Genomic DNA, 21313 nt, shown 5'->3' on the forward strand with positions numbered 1-21313 from the left:
CTTAAGTCAATCTCTTGCTGACTGCAGCAGCAGGAAAAATGATCTTTAATGCCAAGCTGCTGCTAACCAAGCTGTCCCTGACAGTTCTCCGTCATGGCTTCTGATCAGGAGTCAGCAAGACAAGAGCCTAACACAGTGGTCACATGATAGAGAGGACACACTGCCTCCTAACATTGAAGCCCACTTAAAGGGCGAGGGGAGGGGGGGGGGGTTCAGGTATGAAGTGGTTAAAATGCATATTTGCTAAATATACCACAAATTTATTGCCATTTTGGAGGTACATAATAGAGACGTAAATATCAAATAAAAGCAGTAGTAAATTGAGAAGTATTATACTCAAGACCTATTATAATCAAACATATATTGGATAAAAAGGAAGACTTGTTAAAGCCCATCTACAGACAAAGTAAAAGTTTATTTTTTTTTATAGCTAACAATTAGTTCAAAGCAAAGAGTGTGTGTGTGGGGGGAGGGGTGGAATACTTGGAGATCATCTCTAAAGTATGTATACATATATATATTTTTATCATTTTCAAGGTAATGATAAGAAGCCTGTAAATATAATTATTGTGATAGCTTGACTTTTCTTTGCTAGTTTAAACCTCTCCCACCTTCCCAACCTTGATACAAGGTTGTCTTTTTGATTTCTTTCTATCTGAAAACTGCTATGAGTACAATTGCAATTAACTCAGACATAGCACCTCTCCAACAAAGCAAGCAGGTCAACTGTCAACCTTGTAGCGTTTTGGTGAAAAGACTGCTATACCATCACATATTTCCACTTTTTTCAGTTATAAGTTTATGAGACGAAGGTCACAGAGTTTGTCTGAAAAGCGTCCAAGCCTTTTGCAGTTTCTGGTTGTCTATAGCAACAAATGTTTCTTTTATTTTAAGCTCAGCACTACAGAAACCTGACGGGTTTATTGTGGGTAACAATACCATTTCTTGTTAGCACACTTAAAGAGAAGCCATCACTTTACATATGCAGAACAAAGTAACAGCATTTCTGAAAAGGGTGCTCTGCAACCCTCATATTGATGAGCATCTTGAAACCAGGATTGCTTTTATTGTAAAAATAATATGCGGTATAGTAATAAAACAACCAAAGACAAGGTACAAAACAGTGCATTAACAGTTACATCACTAGACAAAGAAAAATAAAGTTGAAAATAGTTCCATTCTCAAGAATGGGGGGGGGGGGGTGAAGACCCACAATGACAAATTCAACATCGGATATTGAGGTATGGAGTATTACAAATCTCCCCCCTGGGTCAGTTTGAACTCCCATAATGCAAAACTGCAGAGATCTGTGGATGAGAACACTCACCCCCTTAGCATAGGTGGAATAGGTGCCATAGTAATGCTCACCCACCCAAGCCTTCTTGAGACTCAGTATACGAGAGCCTAGTAAATGTGTTTCCTGAAGAATGCAGAGGTAGGGCTTAAATTTATAGAGGTAATTGAATACCAGAGACCTCTTTACAGCCGAATTAAGACCACGGACATGCCATGATATAAGGGATATGTTAGCCATGAGATAGGGGGGAAACATGCGAAGGAAGGATTATATATAGGGGCAGACAACCAACCAGTAAGATGCCTAGTGGAGGGTGTAGTGCATCCCCGCACAGATCTCCACAGCAAACTGATAAAATACCACACACTATATGAGCAGCAAATGTTACAAAAAGTGAAGCAATCCATATAAAACAAAAACTAAAAATACGAAAAACTATAGAAAAAAACATAACAGTCCACAATGGTCAACCTCAACATCCCCCCACCCCGCAGTGCCCAGACCCCAAGGCATCTCTTAGTCCCATTACTAGGCCCCATAGGAGCCACAACACTACATGGTAGTGTGAAGCCAAAAAAATAAAACGTTCAAAACGATGAAGGCTTCATGTGTATCTAGCAACAGTTACAAACATATGGAGAAGAAAAATAGGGAAAGAAAAATATTTTTTATAGTCTGTCATCCCAAAAAAAGAGATTCTGGAGCAATACACACACTAAGAATTTGTTGAATCAACCTGAGAAAGTCAGGGCCACATTATTAAATAGTCAAGTGGCATGTATGGGCCACATCGCTGAGGTATGCGTTGGCATCCAGATAATGCATAGGCCTCAAGCAAAAATAAAACAGGTACTAAGAAGAATAGTAACAGGAGTCCGTAACAAAACAGAGAATTCAGGTAGACCCTCTAGATCCCAATAAGAATTAGTATATCTTATAAAACCAAAAGAAACTTCACCACATAGCCAACATCAACGATGTGGAGGCAGAGTTTCCAGCCAACTAGCTGAATCTTTAGGAGAGGCGAAAAAGCGAACGGTTTCTCTGTCCACAACTTGAATCTTGGCAGGGAAGAGGATACTATACTTTATGTCCTTGGCCCTCATGGTCACTTTCACGGCGTCAAAGGAATGATGCATCTTCTATGTCTCTAGGGTGTAATCAGGGAACAGTAGCAGCTTGGCCTTTCAGATGATGCAGGTCCCTGGTGGCTCTGGCTGCCTGCAAAATGCTTCATCACGGTCTCCAAAATCTAGTAGCCATAGTATCAGGGTACAAGATGGGGAAACTTCTGAGCCAAGCTTCGGGGGGATCCGGTGGGCCCGCTCCACCATGTAGTGAGGGGAGAACTGGGCCATAGGTAGCAAAGAATGCAGCAGTTCCTCCACAAACACAGTAGGGTTCTGGCCTTCAGTGCCCTCCGGTAGCCCCACAATCCAGAGATTGTTTCTGGGGTTCCTATTCTCCGCATCCTCTGCCCTATATTCTCATCTTGGTCTGCAGGGAGCGGATTGAGGAGGTATGCTCTACCACAGTATTTTGCACGTGGCCCACCCGCTGCTCCTCAGATGAAAGCTGCAGGGCATCTTGTCCAGGTCTTGGTGAATCAGCCTGAAATCTAACTGGACAGCCTTAATCTTATAAGTCAGCACCGCTTGACAAGCCATAATAGCTGCCATGACCTCCCGTATGTCTGGCCGCGAGGAGTCAGGTAACTCTACAGGGTCCGTTTGTGATGACATATTGGAATGGCGCACAGGAGACTCACCGCTGTGTCAGCCCCCGGTGGAAAATGAAGCTTCTTTCCCCTCCTCTGCTTGCCGGATCTCTTTGAAGGCATACAGAGCTAGGGTAGTGCTGTAGCAGGACGAAAGGGGGCCCAAATAAATGAAGGATTCAAGTAATCTCCAGCGGAGCTCTTGGAAACACCTCTACTAAGTCAGCCATCTTGTACACACCCCATTGATGAACATCTTACCAGTGCTCCCTCGACCCTCGTTTTTCTTCCACCTCTGACATTTTTAAGTATAGAGAAGAATGTGACCTCCTTCCTGTGACAGCGTTTGTGTCTATTGCCCAGCTTCTAGGCTTAAAGCGGAGTTCCAGCCTCCCCCTCCAAAAATTAAAAGTCAGTAGCTACATATACGGTTGCTGCTGACTTTTAATCTTTTAATAGTAGGACACTTACCTATCCTGGAGTCCAGTGATGTCAGCATCGCAGCCAATATTTCCATCGGCTGTCAGGTGCTGCCGTCGCCATTGCTGGTAAGGGAACCCGGCACTGAAGCCTTGTGGCTTCACGGGCAGGTCCCTACTGTGGATTGGCTCGGCGGTGTGGGAAGGAGGAGGGGCCAAACCTCAGAGGGACAGCACCACGGCGCCATCCCCTGGAAGAGGGGAAGGGTATCTGTCAAAAACAGGTACCCGTTCCCCCCCCTCCCCCCTTGAAAGGTGCCAAATGTGGCACCGGATGGGGGTAAGAAGCAAATAAGTGGAAGTTCCACTTTTGGGTGGAACTCCACTTTAAGCATTGTCATCTGACCAGAGGAGTGACATCATTGCACTTCCTTGTTTCCAACACCAGTCATTTCAGTGTGGGTGGTAGAGCAGGCAGGAGTGGCAAGGGAGTTCTGGTGAGCATAGAGAAGTGGGCGGTCCTTTAATAGAAACACTGTCCCTTTTTCTTGCTTGGGGATGATGGCGATGTCTCTTTAAGCCCCCCATAATCTAAAATGAGATTTACTTAAATTATTGTGGTCACATCAACTAAATTAGCTGTTCGCATTCAAACATGTGTCAGCTTACGTTCTGTTTCCTCCTGTTAGCACAAAGGCAAGTAAGACTTACTGTATGTGAGAAAAAGCAAAAAAAAAAAAAAACCTGTTTGTTTTTAGCGGTTTCCAAATCACTAGAAGCTGGTCAGGTACTCTACAGCTATTGTACTAAACTAAAAAATGGTGTGCTGTCTCTTTAAGTGAATAAAATCATGAATGAGTTCAAAAAAAGCTAATTGAAAAATCAATATATAAAGGCTAACACATACAATCACAAATCAGTGCAGATAAGCAAATATGAACAACAATGAATGTATACTGGCGCTCTTAATCACAGAAAAAAAACATATATACAGTTGTGCAAAAGTGATTAAAAAAAAGTCCAAAAAAAATTTGCAATAATTCTTAGTGAAATAAAATCCATCAGACAATATCTAATGCAGTAAAAAAAAAAAAAAAAGCCCATAAGCAGTTGATGGTGACTAAAGTGCTCAGTGCTTAAACATTTCACTTTTCAGGGCTCCGGTGCTCAAAGGTGTTCCTTAGAGAAAAAGAGGGGCCACTTACGAAATGGAAATGATCTCGAATAGAGATCAAAAGCACACAAACACCACCTCCAAGATAAGTACTCCAACTGGCAACCAACTTCCGATGGTGCACTCTCATCAATGAATTACATGAACCTGCCCTTTGGAGTCAGAAAGCCATTCTCCGCAAAGGCATGTATAAAGTACAAATAGGGAGAAGCCTTATAGTGCAATATAATCAGATTTTTTTTTTTTTATTAATCCAAGAATTGCATTTACATTTAGGCAGTTTAGAAACGGCAGGAATGGTAAAAACAAACGGGCACGTGATGACGTCACACAGAGACCCTACAGCCATTGATGAAAAACTGAAGACCTGATTGGGTAACTTACACTCTCTGTAAGCATTCTGTAACCAGCAATTGCCATTGGTCACATTTTTCGAACAATGCTAGTTCTAGTAGGGGAGGACTGGGCCAGGAGGCAGGGAGGCAATTGCCCCCTGGGTCGCTCTGATGCCCCATAAAAAAGGCTGCACTGCTTCTGCCACAGACATGCCTAAAGGATTCATGGTAAAGAGAAGTAGAAAGTCCCTGCCACTGACCTACTGAGTGTGGGTTGAAGACAAGGACAGTGCGCAGCCCCCCCCCCCCAGCATGGATGGTGTAAACTGTGTCTGAGCAGAGGCCGGTTCCATGCCACACTGGAGACTCTTCTCCCCTGGCCAGTCCCGACCGAGCTGTCTCAGCTCCCTTCAACCACCCCCTGCTGGCCAGGTCGGGAACCCAGATACAGCCGGTAAGTAGAGAGTATTTGGAGCAGGGCTTCAGCTTGGAATGGAGGTCAGGAGGAAGACGGGAAGAGGGACCATGCACATGCACCATGGGCCTCTGGTTTGTACTTGCCCCCTGGGCTGAAATTTGCCAGTCTGCTCCTGCATAGTAGTCTCTAGCCTCCATGAGTCACTGACCCAGAATAAACACACAGCTGGTGAAGTGAGAAGAAAATCAACCCTCTGGATCAGTACAACTAGTACTTCCAGATCAGTAACTCCAACACATGAGTCAAACCATTAGCATATTCAAAAGAAGAACTTGATATTCTACATATTTTATCATTATTGGTTGCCTTTACTTTTCTGTTTTACAAATGGACATTTTCAAGTGTTAGAGATTGTAGCTATGGCAAAGCACCCTATTGGTCAATGACTATGACAGACTACCTCACTGGCTAACAGAAAAGCACAGAAAGCAAAGAGGGGCAGGCAATCTGGCACTTTTAGGAAATGCCAAAGACTGGCACTAGAGGCCTGCATTCTAAGCCTACAACAGTTTTCTTATTTTCCCTATTACTAAGTCTATTTAAGAGTGTTGTGATTAAAAGGACCATGATGTTTGTTTTAATTAGGTGTGAATTTCAATAAGGCTGCTTCAAAGTTTAGTCAGCCCTGCTCAATGATAAATTAGTTAGCACACTAGTTTTAGCTTAAACATCAAGAATTGGCAAACACTGAGCACAACATATGGAGTACAGAATAACAAGAGATGTTTTAAAGATATAAAAAAACAATACTTCTTGCCAGAAGCAATATTAAACCTAAAAACAAGAATGTATTACATTACAGCGTATCCATTCTTAGATGTGAAGGCTGCATTTGTTTTTTTAGGCCCTTTTTTTCCTTTACCTTCACTTTTTGATTATCTGCTTTTTTTTTATTTTATTTTTTTAAGCAGACCAAGCTGTCCAGTTAAAGTGGCAGTTAGAGAGTTTAGACTAACATTTTAAAGTGTTACTAAACCCACAATGGTAAAGTCTGTATATGCAGTAAAGCATTCTTGTATACTCACTGTGGAACCCAAAAGGTTAATCATCTGTGTAAAAAGCCTGTTTGATCCTGTATGCACAGATCCTCCTCTTCTTGCATTGTCTCCAAAACATGTTTGGATAAGACAGAGTCTATGGAGTCAGGCTGCACATGCTCAGTTTGGTGCTTATTGCTAGAGTTTTTTTTTTTGGGAGTGCATGTGATCAGCACAGGGCCAATCAGCACTGTTCAGACAGAGGGTCAGGGGACCTGTGTCCTGATAGGACAGCCAGTGCAGTATGAAAACTCCTCCTACAAGCTTTAACCAGGCACTGATAGAAGTCACAAGACTGCTATATACTGCTGACGAGAAAAGGTATTTAGCAATTTATACTTACTAAAATGATTGCATTTCCATGTTTTTATGTACTATGGGAGACCAGATATAGTGAATGCAGAGTCTTGGGTTTAGTAACACTTGAACACTTTTATATCTTTATACCAAAAAGGAAAGAAAAATTGTTGTAGCTGCTGAAAAAGTATTAGCTGGAGTTTGACTTTAACCACTTGCCGACCGCTCACATTGAGCGTACCCCCGGCAAAGTGGCTCGATTCCGTCCAGCGGCGTAGACCTTGTGGGCGGCGCGCGCGCGCCGTCGGAGGCTCGCTCCCGCTGTATTCAGACGCAGCGGGAGTCGGGCCAGGGGAGGAGAGGAGGTGATCAAATACCTCAAAAAGAAAGCGCTATTTGTGGGGGAAAAAAGACATCAATTGTATTTGGGTACAGCATCGCACGACCGCGTAATTTTCCGTTAAAGTAACGCAGTGCCGAATCGCAAAAAATGGCCTGGTCATTAAGGAGGTAAAACCTTCCGGGGCTGAAGTGGTTAATGATTAGTAAGCTGAAATATCTTACACTTTTGTTTTTGGGTTCAATATTGCTTTTATAGGTGACAAGGAGTGCTAAACATGTCAACTATCCAATTAGTAACTATAGCACACGTTTTAGGAAACCAGCACAGTCTGACTGCATAAGAATTTTTCCAGGCAGCGATAGCATGAAACTATTCAGATGAGGTAAATTGAATATATTTACATCTTGGAAACATATATCAGATTGTAATAAAAAGCAATTATTATGTTGCTGTCCTTCCTAAATGAATTTTTCAATTTCATCTAAAAAGTCAAAAACCCCTTCATCAAGATTTATGGGAAATGGCAGAGGCCACGGCCCCAGAACTCCTGCCAATCAGATGTTCTAGAGCTGCCGGAACAGCTAATGAGAACCCGTGACTTTTATAATGCAGATAAAGATGCCCCAATGTACATGTATCCTTGAAAACTATACATGAAAAATAAATTGTCTTTTTACATCAACACTAACAGACAGATCAAAAGACAACATTTAGAATATTTTCTGATAGCACCTATTTCAAGACACTATTGCAAGGCTTACTGTAATGTAATTTTTTTATATAACCTTCATAGTTTACATGCCTGCTTTTCCATTATTTTTAAATTATTATAATACATTATGAGATAATAAATAGTAGAGGCAGCTCTGTATTCCCCTGTTATTGCTCAACCTTCCTCATTAAAATCGGATAATATACTGTATAAGTCTGAGTATGTAATAAACAAACATACATTTTTTATAACATTAACATGGATTGATACAGGGTCATTTCTTTAACATGTAACACCATAAAAAAAATCCTTATATACAGTATATATCTCAAGAAATGAGCCCTATATTTAACCTCACAAAATGAAGAATCTTAGAATCTGCATTTCCATACATGTCAAAAATCTAAATAAGACCTTGGTGGTTCTTAATATTCATGGAGAATAGTCTAATAGCATTGGTATACTATGGAACGTACACCGGCCCAAGTGTCATCTAATAAACAGCAGTGAAAATATTTGGAACAGATTTAAAATGCACAGACTAAAGCAATTATTCAGCTATTCTACAATACTCAGAGGAAACATATTTCTTACCATAAATTCCTGTAGAAATGCAGGGAAAAGCCTGAAATGTAAACAGAAAGACATGTGTTACCTCTATTAATGATAGCTACAATCTTGACAGCACAACTGTGAACAACTAGAAACAGCAGTCATTTTTAATAGGTTATAGCAAAGATATAGAGTACATGTTACTCCGCTATGTAATTCCCTCCACTGGCTTCCACTCACCCAACAAATACAATTCAAAATACCAACAACTTACAAAGCCATCCACAACTTTGCCCCCAGCTACATCACTAGCCTAGTCTCAAAATACCAACCTAATTGTTCTCCTTGTTCATCCCAATACCTCCTTCTCTATAGCTCCCTCGTTACCTCCTCCCATGCTCGCCTCCAGGACTTTTCCAGAGCCTCTCCAATCCTATGGAACTCCTTACCCCAATCTGTCCAACTATCTCCTACTTGATTAGCTTTTAGACGTTCCCTTAAAACCCCCCTCTTCAGAGAAGCCTATCCTACCCTCACCTAACAACCGTACTTCCATTTTCTCCATCAGCTCATCCCCCAGGTATTGCCTTCTGTTTTACTTGACCCTCCCTTCTAGATTAAAAGCTCTAATGAGCAGTGCCCTCTGCTCCTGTATTGAATTGTATTGTAACTGTACAGTCTGCCCTCATGTTGTAAAGCACCGCGCGAACCAGGGCTGGCCCAAGACACTGTGCTGCCTGGGTCCAAGAATGAAATGCTGCCCCCCCCCCCAAAAAAAAAAATCAAAAAAATCAGGCCAACCAAAAGGCCCCCACATCCATTATATATAAAATCTTGAAAATATTATATATGCTGCTATCCTCTTCCACAACTCACCACAGGACCGGTCCACCAAACACCCACTGTCTGTGCTCAGTCCCCCTGTCACTCCTGTGTCTGCCGCACCCACCGCCCTAGAAGATCCAGCCTGCCCTGCGTGAGATGGAGTGCGCTGATGTCTGACATCATTGTGCACAATGCAATCATTTGAGGGACGTTCCCCTGAGGAGACACTCCGCCTCCTCATACTCATCGGTTTGTACTACGGGTGGCAGTATGAGACGGGTAAATGCCGCCCACAAAGCACTGCAAACTGATGACACACAAACCTCCTGGAAAAAAAAATCTTGGGAGTCAATTTGCTGCCCCTCTCAAAGTGCTGCCTGGGTCCAATGGACCCAGCGGGACCCATGGTAGGGCCAGCCCTGGCGCAAACTGTTGACGCTATATAAATCCTGTAGAATAATAATAATATTACAAATCTATTTACATTTCCCCATGCTATGTTTTTTGAAAAATGCTGTGAATACCGGAAAATTTAGCCTCCCCCCCATAGAATTCAAGCAAACCTTTAAGCTGTTGGCTGACAACACTGCCTCTGTTGTACTGAACTTCTAAACAGTGTTGTGTCTCTGTCCAAGTCTAGGGGAGGTGGGACTACAGAACACTTCCCATGTATGTTATAAGGTTGTGGAGAGGGAAGGTGTTCTTTAGTCCAGCAACAGAGACATGGGCGGGGCTGAGGTCTGGTTCACACTTATGCATTTTTTTATGCATTTTCAGTTTTGCAGAAACACACTACAGTCCATTTAACATGGTTTCCTATAGGTCACGTTCACATGTAACCCCCAAAGCTGATGGAGAGGGGCAGGGGAGGGTCAATCAAGGATGCTATGCAGGCGACCGACACCCTCCTTATTAGCTGATGATGTCATTGTTAGTGATGGACGAACATCGGCTGGGGCAGTTCGTGAACGCCAGCCGAAAATGTTCTCAAAAGTCCGCGAACCGCGAGTTCGCGGTGGGCCCCATTGACTTTAATGGGAGGCGAACTTTAAAAACCTTTAGGTCATATTTGCAGCCACAAAATACGTACTAGCTGTGCATAAATAGTCCCAGCACATGGACAATGTCATAACAGAAGTATTGCACTTGAAAAAGTTGCCCTCATTTTCTTTTTTTTTTACAGCAAAAAATATTTATATATTTTTCATAAATCAGCCAGAACTGACAGCAGCCGGTAAATACATTGTCTAATACATATAGGGTCCGTTCACACATCTGTAAAATGGGTCCGCATCCTTTACACAATTTGGCGGAACCTTTACAGACCCATTGTTTTTCATTTCCAGTCTGAAAAATTAGGCATGTAGTGTTGCTGCAGAAATGCTCAGTCTCACCACCACACCTGTCACAATGCTGCACAGTGCACAATAATACTACTAATCCACTATAATATGCTTTCTACAAAGTATATTATACTGTGGATTAACCCCCTCCCCCACCCCCCACCCCTTTTTAGTGCACTGCACAGCAATACCAAAAAATTTGCAGCCCTTTAAATGACTTTTGTGGACATTGACAGAGTGATTTGTGTGTGACTGCAGCCAATCTCTAACTGCCCCTAAAGCAACCACTGGATACCTCTCCCTAAGCTCAAAAGATACTAGACCTATACCAAAATACCAGCCCTGAAAAGGACTTTTGTGGATCTTCACAGCGCTATATGTGTCTAGCAAACTCTCCCTGATGAGCACAGCAGACCTCTCCCTACACTGGCAAAAAACGGAATGTGAAATGGCCGCCAGATCGGGTCTATTTATAGGGTAGGGGGACTGTCCATGTGCTGGAATGTTTCAATTGGCTGTCCCATTCCACCTGACGGCTGTGTCACGGGTCAAAGTTCTCCCCAATGTAAACGAATATGGCCCCCGCGAACAACGCCATGTGTCCGCAAATTTGGCGGGTAGAGAACAAGCAAAATTCGCCGCGAACCGACCGCCGGGCGAACCGCAAGGCCATCTCTAGTCATTGGTCGTTAGGACACCGGCAGCTAGAAGGTTGTAATGGTGCACAATGAAAAACTGTGGCTTTGTGTACTAAAAGGCAAGCTTCATCCACACACTGGCTTGTATACATTTTTTGAGCAATATTTAGGCATTTTGAAAAGGCACCCCATAAGAAACCTCAAGGCACCTCAGGGTGCCTGGACACACTGGTTGAAAAAGGCTGCCATAGACTTCAATGGATCAGAAACGTGTAACGAAAAACGCAAAATGCACCTGGAATATGAAAACCTGCATACATGTGAACCAGGAGTACAAAAATTAGGATTTCAGTGCAGCAAAGGCAAATTTGTCAGTTTACTACAGAAAGATAGATAGTCACATAATCTATAGCAAGATCAATAGATATTCTTCTATTCCAAGAGCATTGTTAAAGGGAACATGGAAGATGTGCGACAGAATGTGTTTTGTTTTATTGTGATCAGACACACACTTTAACTGCAAAAGCATATTATTTTGCAATGTATTAAAATAATGGTTCCCCAATGGCCACATGATGTAAAAAGGGTTTTCCAGGAGGAAATAAACTACAAGTCAAAATGTACATCTGTGAAATGTAAAAAAAACATTGCATCTGTGGCCATTGTCCGCAAGTTTGAAATTTGCTGGTTAGTGTATGGGATTCTGACCCCAATATAAATTATATCACATTTAAGAATACCTAAAATGGCCTACAACCCCCCCCTTTTATTTATTAAAATTTAAATACTCCAGAGCCCCTGATGACTCAAAACTTTATGAACCAAAAATAAAAAATGTAAAATTAGCGCCAAATGAATTACTACAGAGAATCTGATATAAACACTTTTGTATTTTTTTTTTTAATCAAAATACAGTTATCTCACAGCCAAAAAGTAAAAAAAAAAAAAAAAAAAAAAAGTAAAAAAAAAAAAAAGCTAAAAACTGATCTTTATTACATACACAAATGAAGATAAAAACATTGCATGGTGCTAGTCAACCACTCTAAAACCTAACCCACCATGCCATGAGAGGGACACTGCTATACCATATATAATATGAACATAGAAAAATATATCTTCATATAGCAATAGGGAAGAAAAGGTGATCAAACAGTTTTCGACATATAAACAGGAAAGGTAAACATATATAGGAATTCAAAGCTGCCCAAAGTGGTAATATTATTTATTTTATTTTTATTTTTTTTATTGCAAACAGATTATACTTACCTGCTCTGTGCAGTGATTTTGCAAAGAGCAGCTCAGAGCCTCCTCTTTTTTGGTCCCCCGCCGGCACCTTTTGTCCCCCCCCCCTCAAGCAGTGCCCCCAGAGAAAGCCGCTTTCCCTGGGGGCACCTCTGGGTGCTCGCTCCCAAGCTGCTGCTCTATGCGTCCATAACACACTTAGAGCCAAGGCTCAGCCACTTCCTCCTGTTCTCCTCATTGACTTACTTGCTGTGATTGACAGCAGTTAGAGCCAATTGGCTCCCACTGCTGTCTCAGCCAATGAGGAGGGAGAGTATTGGGACAGCCGAGGCTATCAAGAACATCGCTGGATTGGAGGAAGATGTCCTTACGCTCAAAGAACAAACATGGGTTTAAATCTTCTCCTCCTCCTGTATGGGCAAACATTGGCTTAGCACACATATTAACCAGCACAAACTCCCAACCTGGGACAATCATTTCAGTGTACCCATATCAATTATTTTATTATACCTTACACATACTAAAATATGTGGGCAAATATAGCAAGGTCCATAAAGACATGGATAAGTGAGTTTGGGGTGGAGGAACTTGACTGGCCTGCAAAGGGTCCTGACCTCAACCTGATAGAACACCTTTGGTATTAGAGCGGAGGCTGCGAGCCCGGCCTTCTCGTCCACATCAGTGCCTGACCTCACAAATGAGCTTCTGGAAAAATGGTGAAACATTCCCATAGACACACTCTTAAATCTTGTGGACAGCCTTCCCAGAAGAGTTGAAGCTGTTATAGCTGCAAAGGATGAGCCAACTCCATATTAAACCCTACGGACTAAGACTGGAGTGCCATTAAAGTTCATGTAAAGGCAGGAACCCCAATACTTTTGGTAATATAGTGTATCTGCTGCAGTCTGCACACCTCACATTCTGAAAACCATTGGTCTACACTCTAGGCAAGATTGATGACTAATCAGATCACCCTGCAGCCTGTGAAAATATATGTGACAATAAGTACATATAAAGCCACAGCCATTTTCTTTATTTAGGGTAGGGAAAGTCTAAAACCTATGTCAGGATTTGTTCACAATCTGTGTCTCTTTGGAGAGATTTCCTTTCACTTCCTGTCCTGTAGACTAAGCTGGAAGCAAGAGGATGCATTTCCAACAATAGTCAAATTCCCTGTTAGACAATTAGCATGGGACCATTGGAGGATTTCCCCTCTATCACTGTCCTGATAATAACTCAATATGTTGGATTTATTCCCATCGTCAATGGTAATTAAGACATTTAAAGAGGATACATTTCCATAACAGGGACCCAGGCAGCAATAAAATATTTACAGTGATTCTAACTTTTTATCACTCTATCCAAATCTAATGGGCCATACACACTATAAGATTTTCTGAAGACTTTTTCCTTTAGACTTACCAAAACCATATAATATGAGGTCAAACCTAAACACTTTCAATTTGTATGCAATCTGGCAGGCCCTTGTACTACATAGAAAAGGTAAATCTGAAGGAAATCTAACCACAAATGTTGGATAGTGTGTATCCAGCTTAAGGCTCCATTCACACTTCAAGTAAAGTTGCACTGACTTTGGAGTTCAACTTTGATGCAACTTTGAATAGGTGCAACTTGGATACAACTTTGGCTTTAAACAGTATTAACCCTTTCTGGACCGGAAGGTTTTACCCCCTTAATGACGAGACTATTTTTTGCGATTCGGCACTGCGTTACTTTAATGGACAATTTGCGCAGTCGTGCGACGCTGTACCCAAAAAAAATTGGATGTCCTTTTTTTACCACAAATAGAGCTTTTTTTTAGGTGGTATTTGATCACCTGTGTGATTTCTATTTTGTGCGCTTTAAACAAAAAAGAGCAAAAATTCAGAAAAAAAAGTCATATTTTTCACATTCTGCTATATAACATTCCCAATAAAAAAATGTAAAAATATTTTTTTTTCATAATTTTATGCCAATTTGTATTCTGCTACATATTTTTTGGTAAAAAAAAATAAATAAAAATCCCAATAAGCGTATTTTGATTGGTTTGCGCAAGCTAGGGGAAATATTTATGTCATTTTTATTTTTTTACTAGTAATGGCGGCGATCTGCGATTTTTAGCGGGACTATGACATTGTGGCGGACATATCGGACCCCTAACTGACATTTTTTACACTTTTGAGGAGACCAGTGACAATACTACAGTATTCAGTGCTAAAAATATGCACTGTTACTGTAATAATGACACTGACAGGGAAGGGGTTAACCCAGGGGCGATCAAAGGGTTAAGTGTGAGCCTAGGGGGTGTTTTCTAACTGTGAGGGGGATGGGCTTGTTGAATCAACACAGAGACATGTGATCCTAAAGAAGGGGATCACATGCGCTCTGTGTTAATTCCATAGAGAACAACGGTCTGCTGTGTTTACAGTTGTTCTCTCTCCATGGGAAGTGATCGTGGGTGCCTGGCGGCAACCGCAGCTGCCGGCCCCTTGGTTCGGCTTCCCTGCTGCCTAGAGGGGGGTACGTCGGTCAACGCAGTGGAGCCAGCCTGCAGCAATATATCTACAGCGGGTGGTCGGCTAGTGGTTAAAGGACAACTGTTGCACAACTATTGCATTGTATAACATGCAGGTACAAATTTCCTGCAGCCTATGAGGGTTAACATTTAAGTCTATGACCCCCAAGTTGCATGAAAGTTGGACCAAAGTAGTGCATGAACTACTTTGAAGTCATTGCAAATTTAGATGGCAAATACAGTATATGAATAGTTATCATTGGAAAACATTGGGAATGACTTGTCATGTGACTTTGATGTCCATGACAAGTTGCACAAGTGTGAATGGAGCCTAAAAAGAAAAAGTTTTGCTGTTAGTGATACTTTATTTTCTGTACTTCGGAATTCCAGAACAATATCTACTTTCAAATATGCAAACACATTTGGAATATCATTAAGCACACCTTTCAGCAAGTCTTTGCTAGCAAACAGAGCCTTCAACATGAACAGTGTGCCAACTGTCCTTTGCCTTGTAATTTGTATAATGCAATATTATTTCTTATATGTATATGACCCTACATGGTCTCAAACATAATTACTGTCTTGACTCGGAGTTCTGCCTTTTGAGTAATTACCATTAGTGAACATGATTTTATATTTGCAGGAAGATTTAAGTTATGTTACACTGGAAAGTGGGCACTATTAATAATATATGAGACACTCACGCATGCATTCAAGAATACTAAACAGATCATAAAAGTGTGGACAAATTGCTAAGTGTATTTCATTAAAAAATGTTTTACAAGTTGTCAAACACAATTCCAGCACGCCGGAGTCATCCGCAGTTACTACATCCGATAGCTAGAATCTAAAATACAAAGAAAGTGTTTACATGGGGTTTTTACAAAGTATATTTATAATAAAAACTAACACTCTGTGCAGAGTTATCTATCTTTTTTTCAGCAGCAATTTATTATAATTTAGTAAAGTGTTCTTTCTTAAAAAGAATAAAAAGGGTGCTTATTAAAGCAGAACTGCAGGCAAAAAAGCTAAATTCAAGGTTGAAATATACAGTATATGTCTGCACTCTTTTCCTACCAAAAAAAATATATAATTCTGTTCATCCAAGCTTGAGATCTAAACACGCAAGGCAGAAAGCATAGCTAGGTCCCCAATCTCACATTTCTTCACTGCAGTGATAGCAATACAGTTTGGTCAAGGACCACCACGGCCTCTGATTGGATAATGGAGAAAAAGTTCACTGGTAAAGTCATTACTTTGGTCCCTATTGCTGTTACAAGCTTCTAATGTTAGACTGACAGCCATGGCAATGTAAAAAAGCCTCTGTTGCCCTCCCAGCATTGCAGCGGCATCTAATGCACCCAAACAGTCTCAGTATTTTCTGCAGAATGGGACTTTATTAACTCATAGTAACAAGTGGAGATGTGCATGCCGAAAAAATTTGTTTCATTTTGGATTAATTTGTTAAAGTGACCGTAAAGTTTTTTTTTTTTTTAATAAAAATAAAAAACATGTTATACTTACTTGGCTCTGTGCAGTTGGTTTTGCACATTGCAGCCCAGATCCTGCTCATCTCGGGTTCCTCTTCTGTGCTGCTGGCCCCTCCCTCCTTTCGAGTGCCCCCCGCAGCAAGCAGGTTGCTATGAGGGCACCCGAGCCGAGTCACAGCTCCGTGTGTCCATTCAGACATGGAGCTGCGGCCTGGCCCTGCCCCCTCTCTCTCCTGATTGGCTGACTGACTTTTATTGACAGCAGCAGGAGCCAATGGTGCTGTTGCTGTGTCTCAGCCAATCAGGAGGGAGAGTCTCGGATGACCAGACACTCGTGGACATCGCTGGATAGAGATGGGGATCAGGGAAGCATTCAGGGGGCTGAGGGAGCCTGCTGCACACTGAAGGTTTTTTATCCTAATGCATAGAATGCATTAAGATAAACAAACCTTCTGACTTTACAACTCCTTTAAGTTAATTATTTCATTTTTTTATATTCAATATGTTAGAATGATTCATTTTCATAATGAGTTTTGTATATTCGGATTTGTAGAGTACATTCGGATTTTCTGCGCATATTCGAATTTGTTTCGCATATTTGTTGTTCCAAATAAATTCTTATTTTGGAAGTTATTACTGAAGATTGTCTATATTCATTTTAACGTGTCAATTAGTTAATTTGGGAGATTAATTATGCACTCTGTTTGGGTTGGATGCAGGTGGATCCATCAGAAACTCTTAATCATAACATAATCAATGAAACAGAATTCATTTTGGATTAATTTGTTATGTTATGATTCTGAGATTCTAATGAATCCACCTCCATCTAGTCCACAATAAGCACAATAAGTAGGAATCATCAACTTATTTCACTTTATACCTTATTATACTTATTGCAATATGTTTCCATGTCATATGTATGTAGCACTGTCCCCATTGGGCTTGCTGTATGATGACTTGTTGGGCCTCCTCTGATTACCAGCACACAGTCACTTAGGGTACAGTTGACACATTCAACCTTACTCCCAATGGCTGGTTGCTCAATAAACAGTCCAGGGTTGTGGGTTTTTAGTATTTATTGTGGAACTTGGATGGGAGAAGGGAAAAGTGGGATACTCCAATTGGAACTATGTACATTGGTAAAGGACAACTCTCATTTGTCCTCACCAGGTTGCTTGTGGAAGCAGTCACACTGCTTAAACCATTCTGCCACATGTATGGAAAGGGTTAGGTCTTCTTGCTCTCTCTCTCTCTCTCTCTCTCCCCAGCAATATACTTGGTGATCTAAATTATCTTCAGGATACTCACTAGCATCCCCTTTACTGACTCCCATCCACTAACTCTTCTAGCTGCAGGGGTGCCCCCCCCTCAGGTCAGGCCTCTTGACACAGATCTGTACTCACTGCACTGCAGAATCAGATCTTTCAGTATTTCCCCTTCTAGTTTCATCCCATGTGTCTGAGAACTTGCCAAAAGTTATCATGCTGATAACAGAGGAACGGAGCAGCAGAAAGACACGGGACTTAGGGCTTTAGAGAGGTAAGCAAACACTACAGATATGTGCCCAGGTCAAATTTTATGAATGGGGTTTAGATTCACTTTAAATTAAAATACATTGGAACGGAACTCAAAAGTAGAGATTTGCAATGTTCTAGTGTCTGAAATTCATCCAGAGATAGCAGTGCACTTCCTGATGTATGTGAAGTTGCCTACTATGTACCTACAGTTGCATAGTTGTAGATTTTCAGTGTGGAGATCTCAAGCACTGCTGCCTCGGACTGCTAGTCTCAGGAGATTTGGCATGAGGTTTGGTGATGCCACTATGGTGCTATGGACTGTGACATGAGGAAGCAAAGGCCCTGACATTTAAAAAGAAGGCCACCTCTATAGAGAGACACGGTACAGAAGAAACCGCAGAGAGTCATTAATAGGGAAAAGATTAGCTGCAGGGAGTTTACAGGCAATAATAGTTACCAGCCTTTGCCCTCTGCCTGCCTGTTTTTAGACACAGCTTTCAGGGTTCAGCACCTCCCTAACCCCTTTGTGCCAGCTCCCGCTGGCCCTTTAAGGGGTTTGGCATTCCAGAAGGTGGGGCTTGTGACCATGTGACCACCATGATTGGTTGTCACGGCAGGTCACATGATCGGAAAACTCTCGATCATAAGAAGCAATCGGGAGCTTTTCCTGAGCCGCCGGTCACTGTGACGGGGGAGCGCAGGCCACATGCTCTCGGCACAGCCCTATCAGTGCTAATGCACGCAAATATGTGGCCCCTCTGCACCAAGGCCTGGCCGCCGAGAGGCTGCAAAACTATATTTATTGCATACTGTGATGTAATATTCATGTTGAATACCATATAGAGGTTTTAATGCATTACAATACCAAATAATACAGGATGCCAGTAAAGTGGTAGTAAAACTCAACATTCCTACTTTACTCCATTTAAATCATTAATAAACAACGTACATGGTGTAGTTTTTACAATCTGTCTAACCTGTGATATTCTTCAAACCAATGATGTCACCAGTGCATGCACATTTTAGCTGCAATTTACGGCATGCTTTGCGTGCTGTGCATCCTTTCTGCAGAATGCCACGCCAACTTCATCCACTCGCAGCTGCATTGCATTACAATCCCGAGAGAGTACATCCCCATTCATAACTTTCTATGTCACAAGGGGGTATAAACATCGGTGCCGATCATGGGTGCTATGGGCTATGTTCTCATAGTAACTAAAAATGAAAGCCAGGCTTGGCTAGTTCAAATTGCGCATGCATGAGATTACAGCCATCGTCATAGAGAGAGAGAGTGTAGGCTGGATTAGGAAGAAGAGTCCCAATATGGCGCAGGTTTCGGCTGAGAAATGAGAAGTGAAAGAACACAAAATAACCCCAAAAAACTAAAAATACAGGATTTTTCGGCAAATAATATAGCAATGTGCATTGTAATCACTTCACCTATCACTTAATCTCTTCCTTTCCATTCATGATGGCTGTTTACTACCTCTTTAAAAAGTAGTAAATAAGGCATTGGGATAAATTTATTAAGGGCATGGAGTAGTCTCCCTTTGCAAATCTAATTTTCACTTAACTCCGTGAATGAGGTGAAGCTATGCTAACTTTACTTATCCAATTATCCAATCATACAGACTAAATATACTATTGTTTGTTTTTTATTTTTTTTGCAAACTGAAAATCAATCAGCGTTAGCTCATTCACCAGATTAAAATGTATTTTGCGATAATGCTCTACTTGTTTAGTAAATTAACTAGTTATTATTAATAAAGGGGAAGGGGTTTTCTATTTTTATTATAACAAATAAAAATATGGTAAAAATATGGTATGAATTCAACCGCTCTTTCCTTGGTTACTATATTCTATGGTGCTTTCATTTTTTAAAACTTTAACTGAAAAGGAAAATTTTAGGACTAAGGCAAAAAACTGCAATAAAATCATGCTAATTCAATGCAGATGTCCTCTTCGGTGCTTATAAAATCAGGGAGAAAAAGCTTTAAAGCCATAGACAATAGCTTGAAATCCTGGTGATCTAATGTCTATACGCCTTCTTAATTACTCATAATCGCCTTTTAGCTTTGAATATTGTAATATTTCCCATAAGACAATGAGAATGCACGCAATAAACCACGCATATCCTTTAGTATACAGGTCTCAAAAGAGAACACAAATGGCACTCGTAAGTAAGTATATAGTTCCCTTAAGAGATGGCATTTCTTAAACAATACCCAGAGCAACAAGATCTAGAAGAAAGGGTCAGGCATTCAGGTTATACAAAACATCTGCAGAAGAAATGTCTTATGGCTTCCAGGAAGCCTGAGATTAGTGCTGTTTAATGATGAGGTTATAGCATCATTAAAAGTCTTGATATTTTACCCAAATGTTCTCATGATGAGTTCCTGGATTTGGAAAGTATAACACCTTTATGCACCACTGTGAAACTTAACAAGCAAAAGTGTTATGTTGTCTGGCTAATGTTTGAAACATGTTCTGTCACAGACCATTGCTTGATGGATAAAATAACGTAAGAGTCGGGAGAATGTAATGTAAAATCTCTGCAGTCAAGAAAGTTAAAGATTATTTTTGCAAGTAAGATGAGGTGTTATAAAATTAAATAATTGGGTATTAAAAGGTGTTACCAAAGCCACTGAATAATTTGAAGCATATGTCTTTTCGTCTTTTTGATACTGTCACTGCCTAGTTAAAATGTACCATTAGATTTAGTATAATATTTAATACAGTGTACTTCGTATAATTGGGTGGCTCCAAAACATATATTTGCCATGACTGTCCCAAGTTTTTTTGGCAGAAAGAGGCAGGGACTTAGTAAAAGCATGCGTTTGATAATTGCCCCAAGCTGACCATGGTATGAGGGACTTCATAACTGCATGCCAATTGGTTCTTAGGTCCATGTCGTCACATGCCAGCGTTTTTGGGCACCTGGGAGGCAAAGGTGCAAGCATCCAGACCTAATGCTAAAATGTATGACAGACTGAAATATGCAGCAGCTAGACTCTGTACCAAGTGGCACTTGGTCATATGCCATATGCACTCAAGTCCTGTATGGAATGCAGAATTCATACATTCTAGGTATGTTTACCTAAAGGCATACGAAAATAAATGTGTGTGCTATTTGGTAAAGCATGCAGCTGTGTCAAGCTTCAGCATATCTTAGGCTGTCATATTTTTGATGCACCTGAGCCTTCCAGACACCCTAAATAGCGGGTTGTGATGCACACGTCCTTGGATAGCAACCATTTTCATGAAAAAAATGTTTCAATTGAAAAAAAACATAAGGGTTGATATTGGATATTAGGTATGGGTAATTACCACCCCCCCCCCTTCCAATCACCAGTAAGATTTCTGCTTTTTATAGTCTGAAACA

General features: G+C 41.1%; 1 protein-coding gene across 1 annotated transcript in view; it reads right to left on the minus strand.

The window, feature by feature from the left end:
* MACROD2 (mono-ADP ribosylhydrolase 2) overlaps nt 1–21313 on the minus strand; it is a gene marked incomplete at its 3' end in the record, with an annotated part of 3247744 nt that overhangs the window by 902997 nt on the left and 2323434 nt on the right. The window contains 1 exon segment of the mRNA XM_082250969.1: nt 8404–8434. Coding sequence (XP_082107095.1) covers nt 8404–8434 — 31 coding nt within the window.

Source organism: Pelophylax lessonae (assembly GCF_965119305.1).
Source record: "Pelophylax lessonae genome assembly, chromosome: 3".
Lineage (NCBI taxonomy): Eukaryota > Metazoa > Chordata > Amphibia > Anura > Ranidae > Pelophylax > Pelophylax lessonae.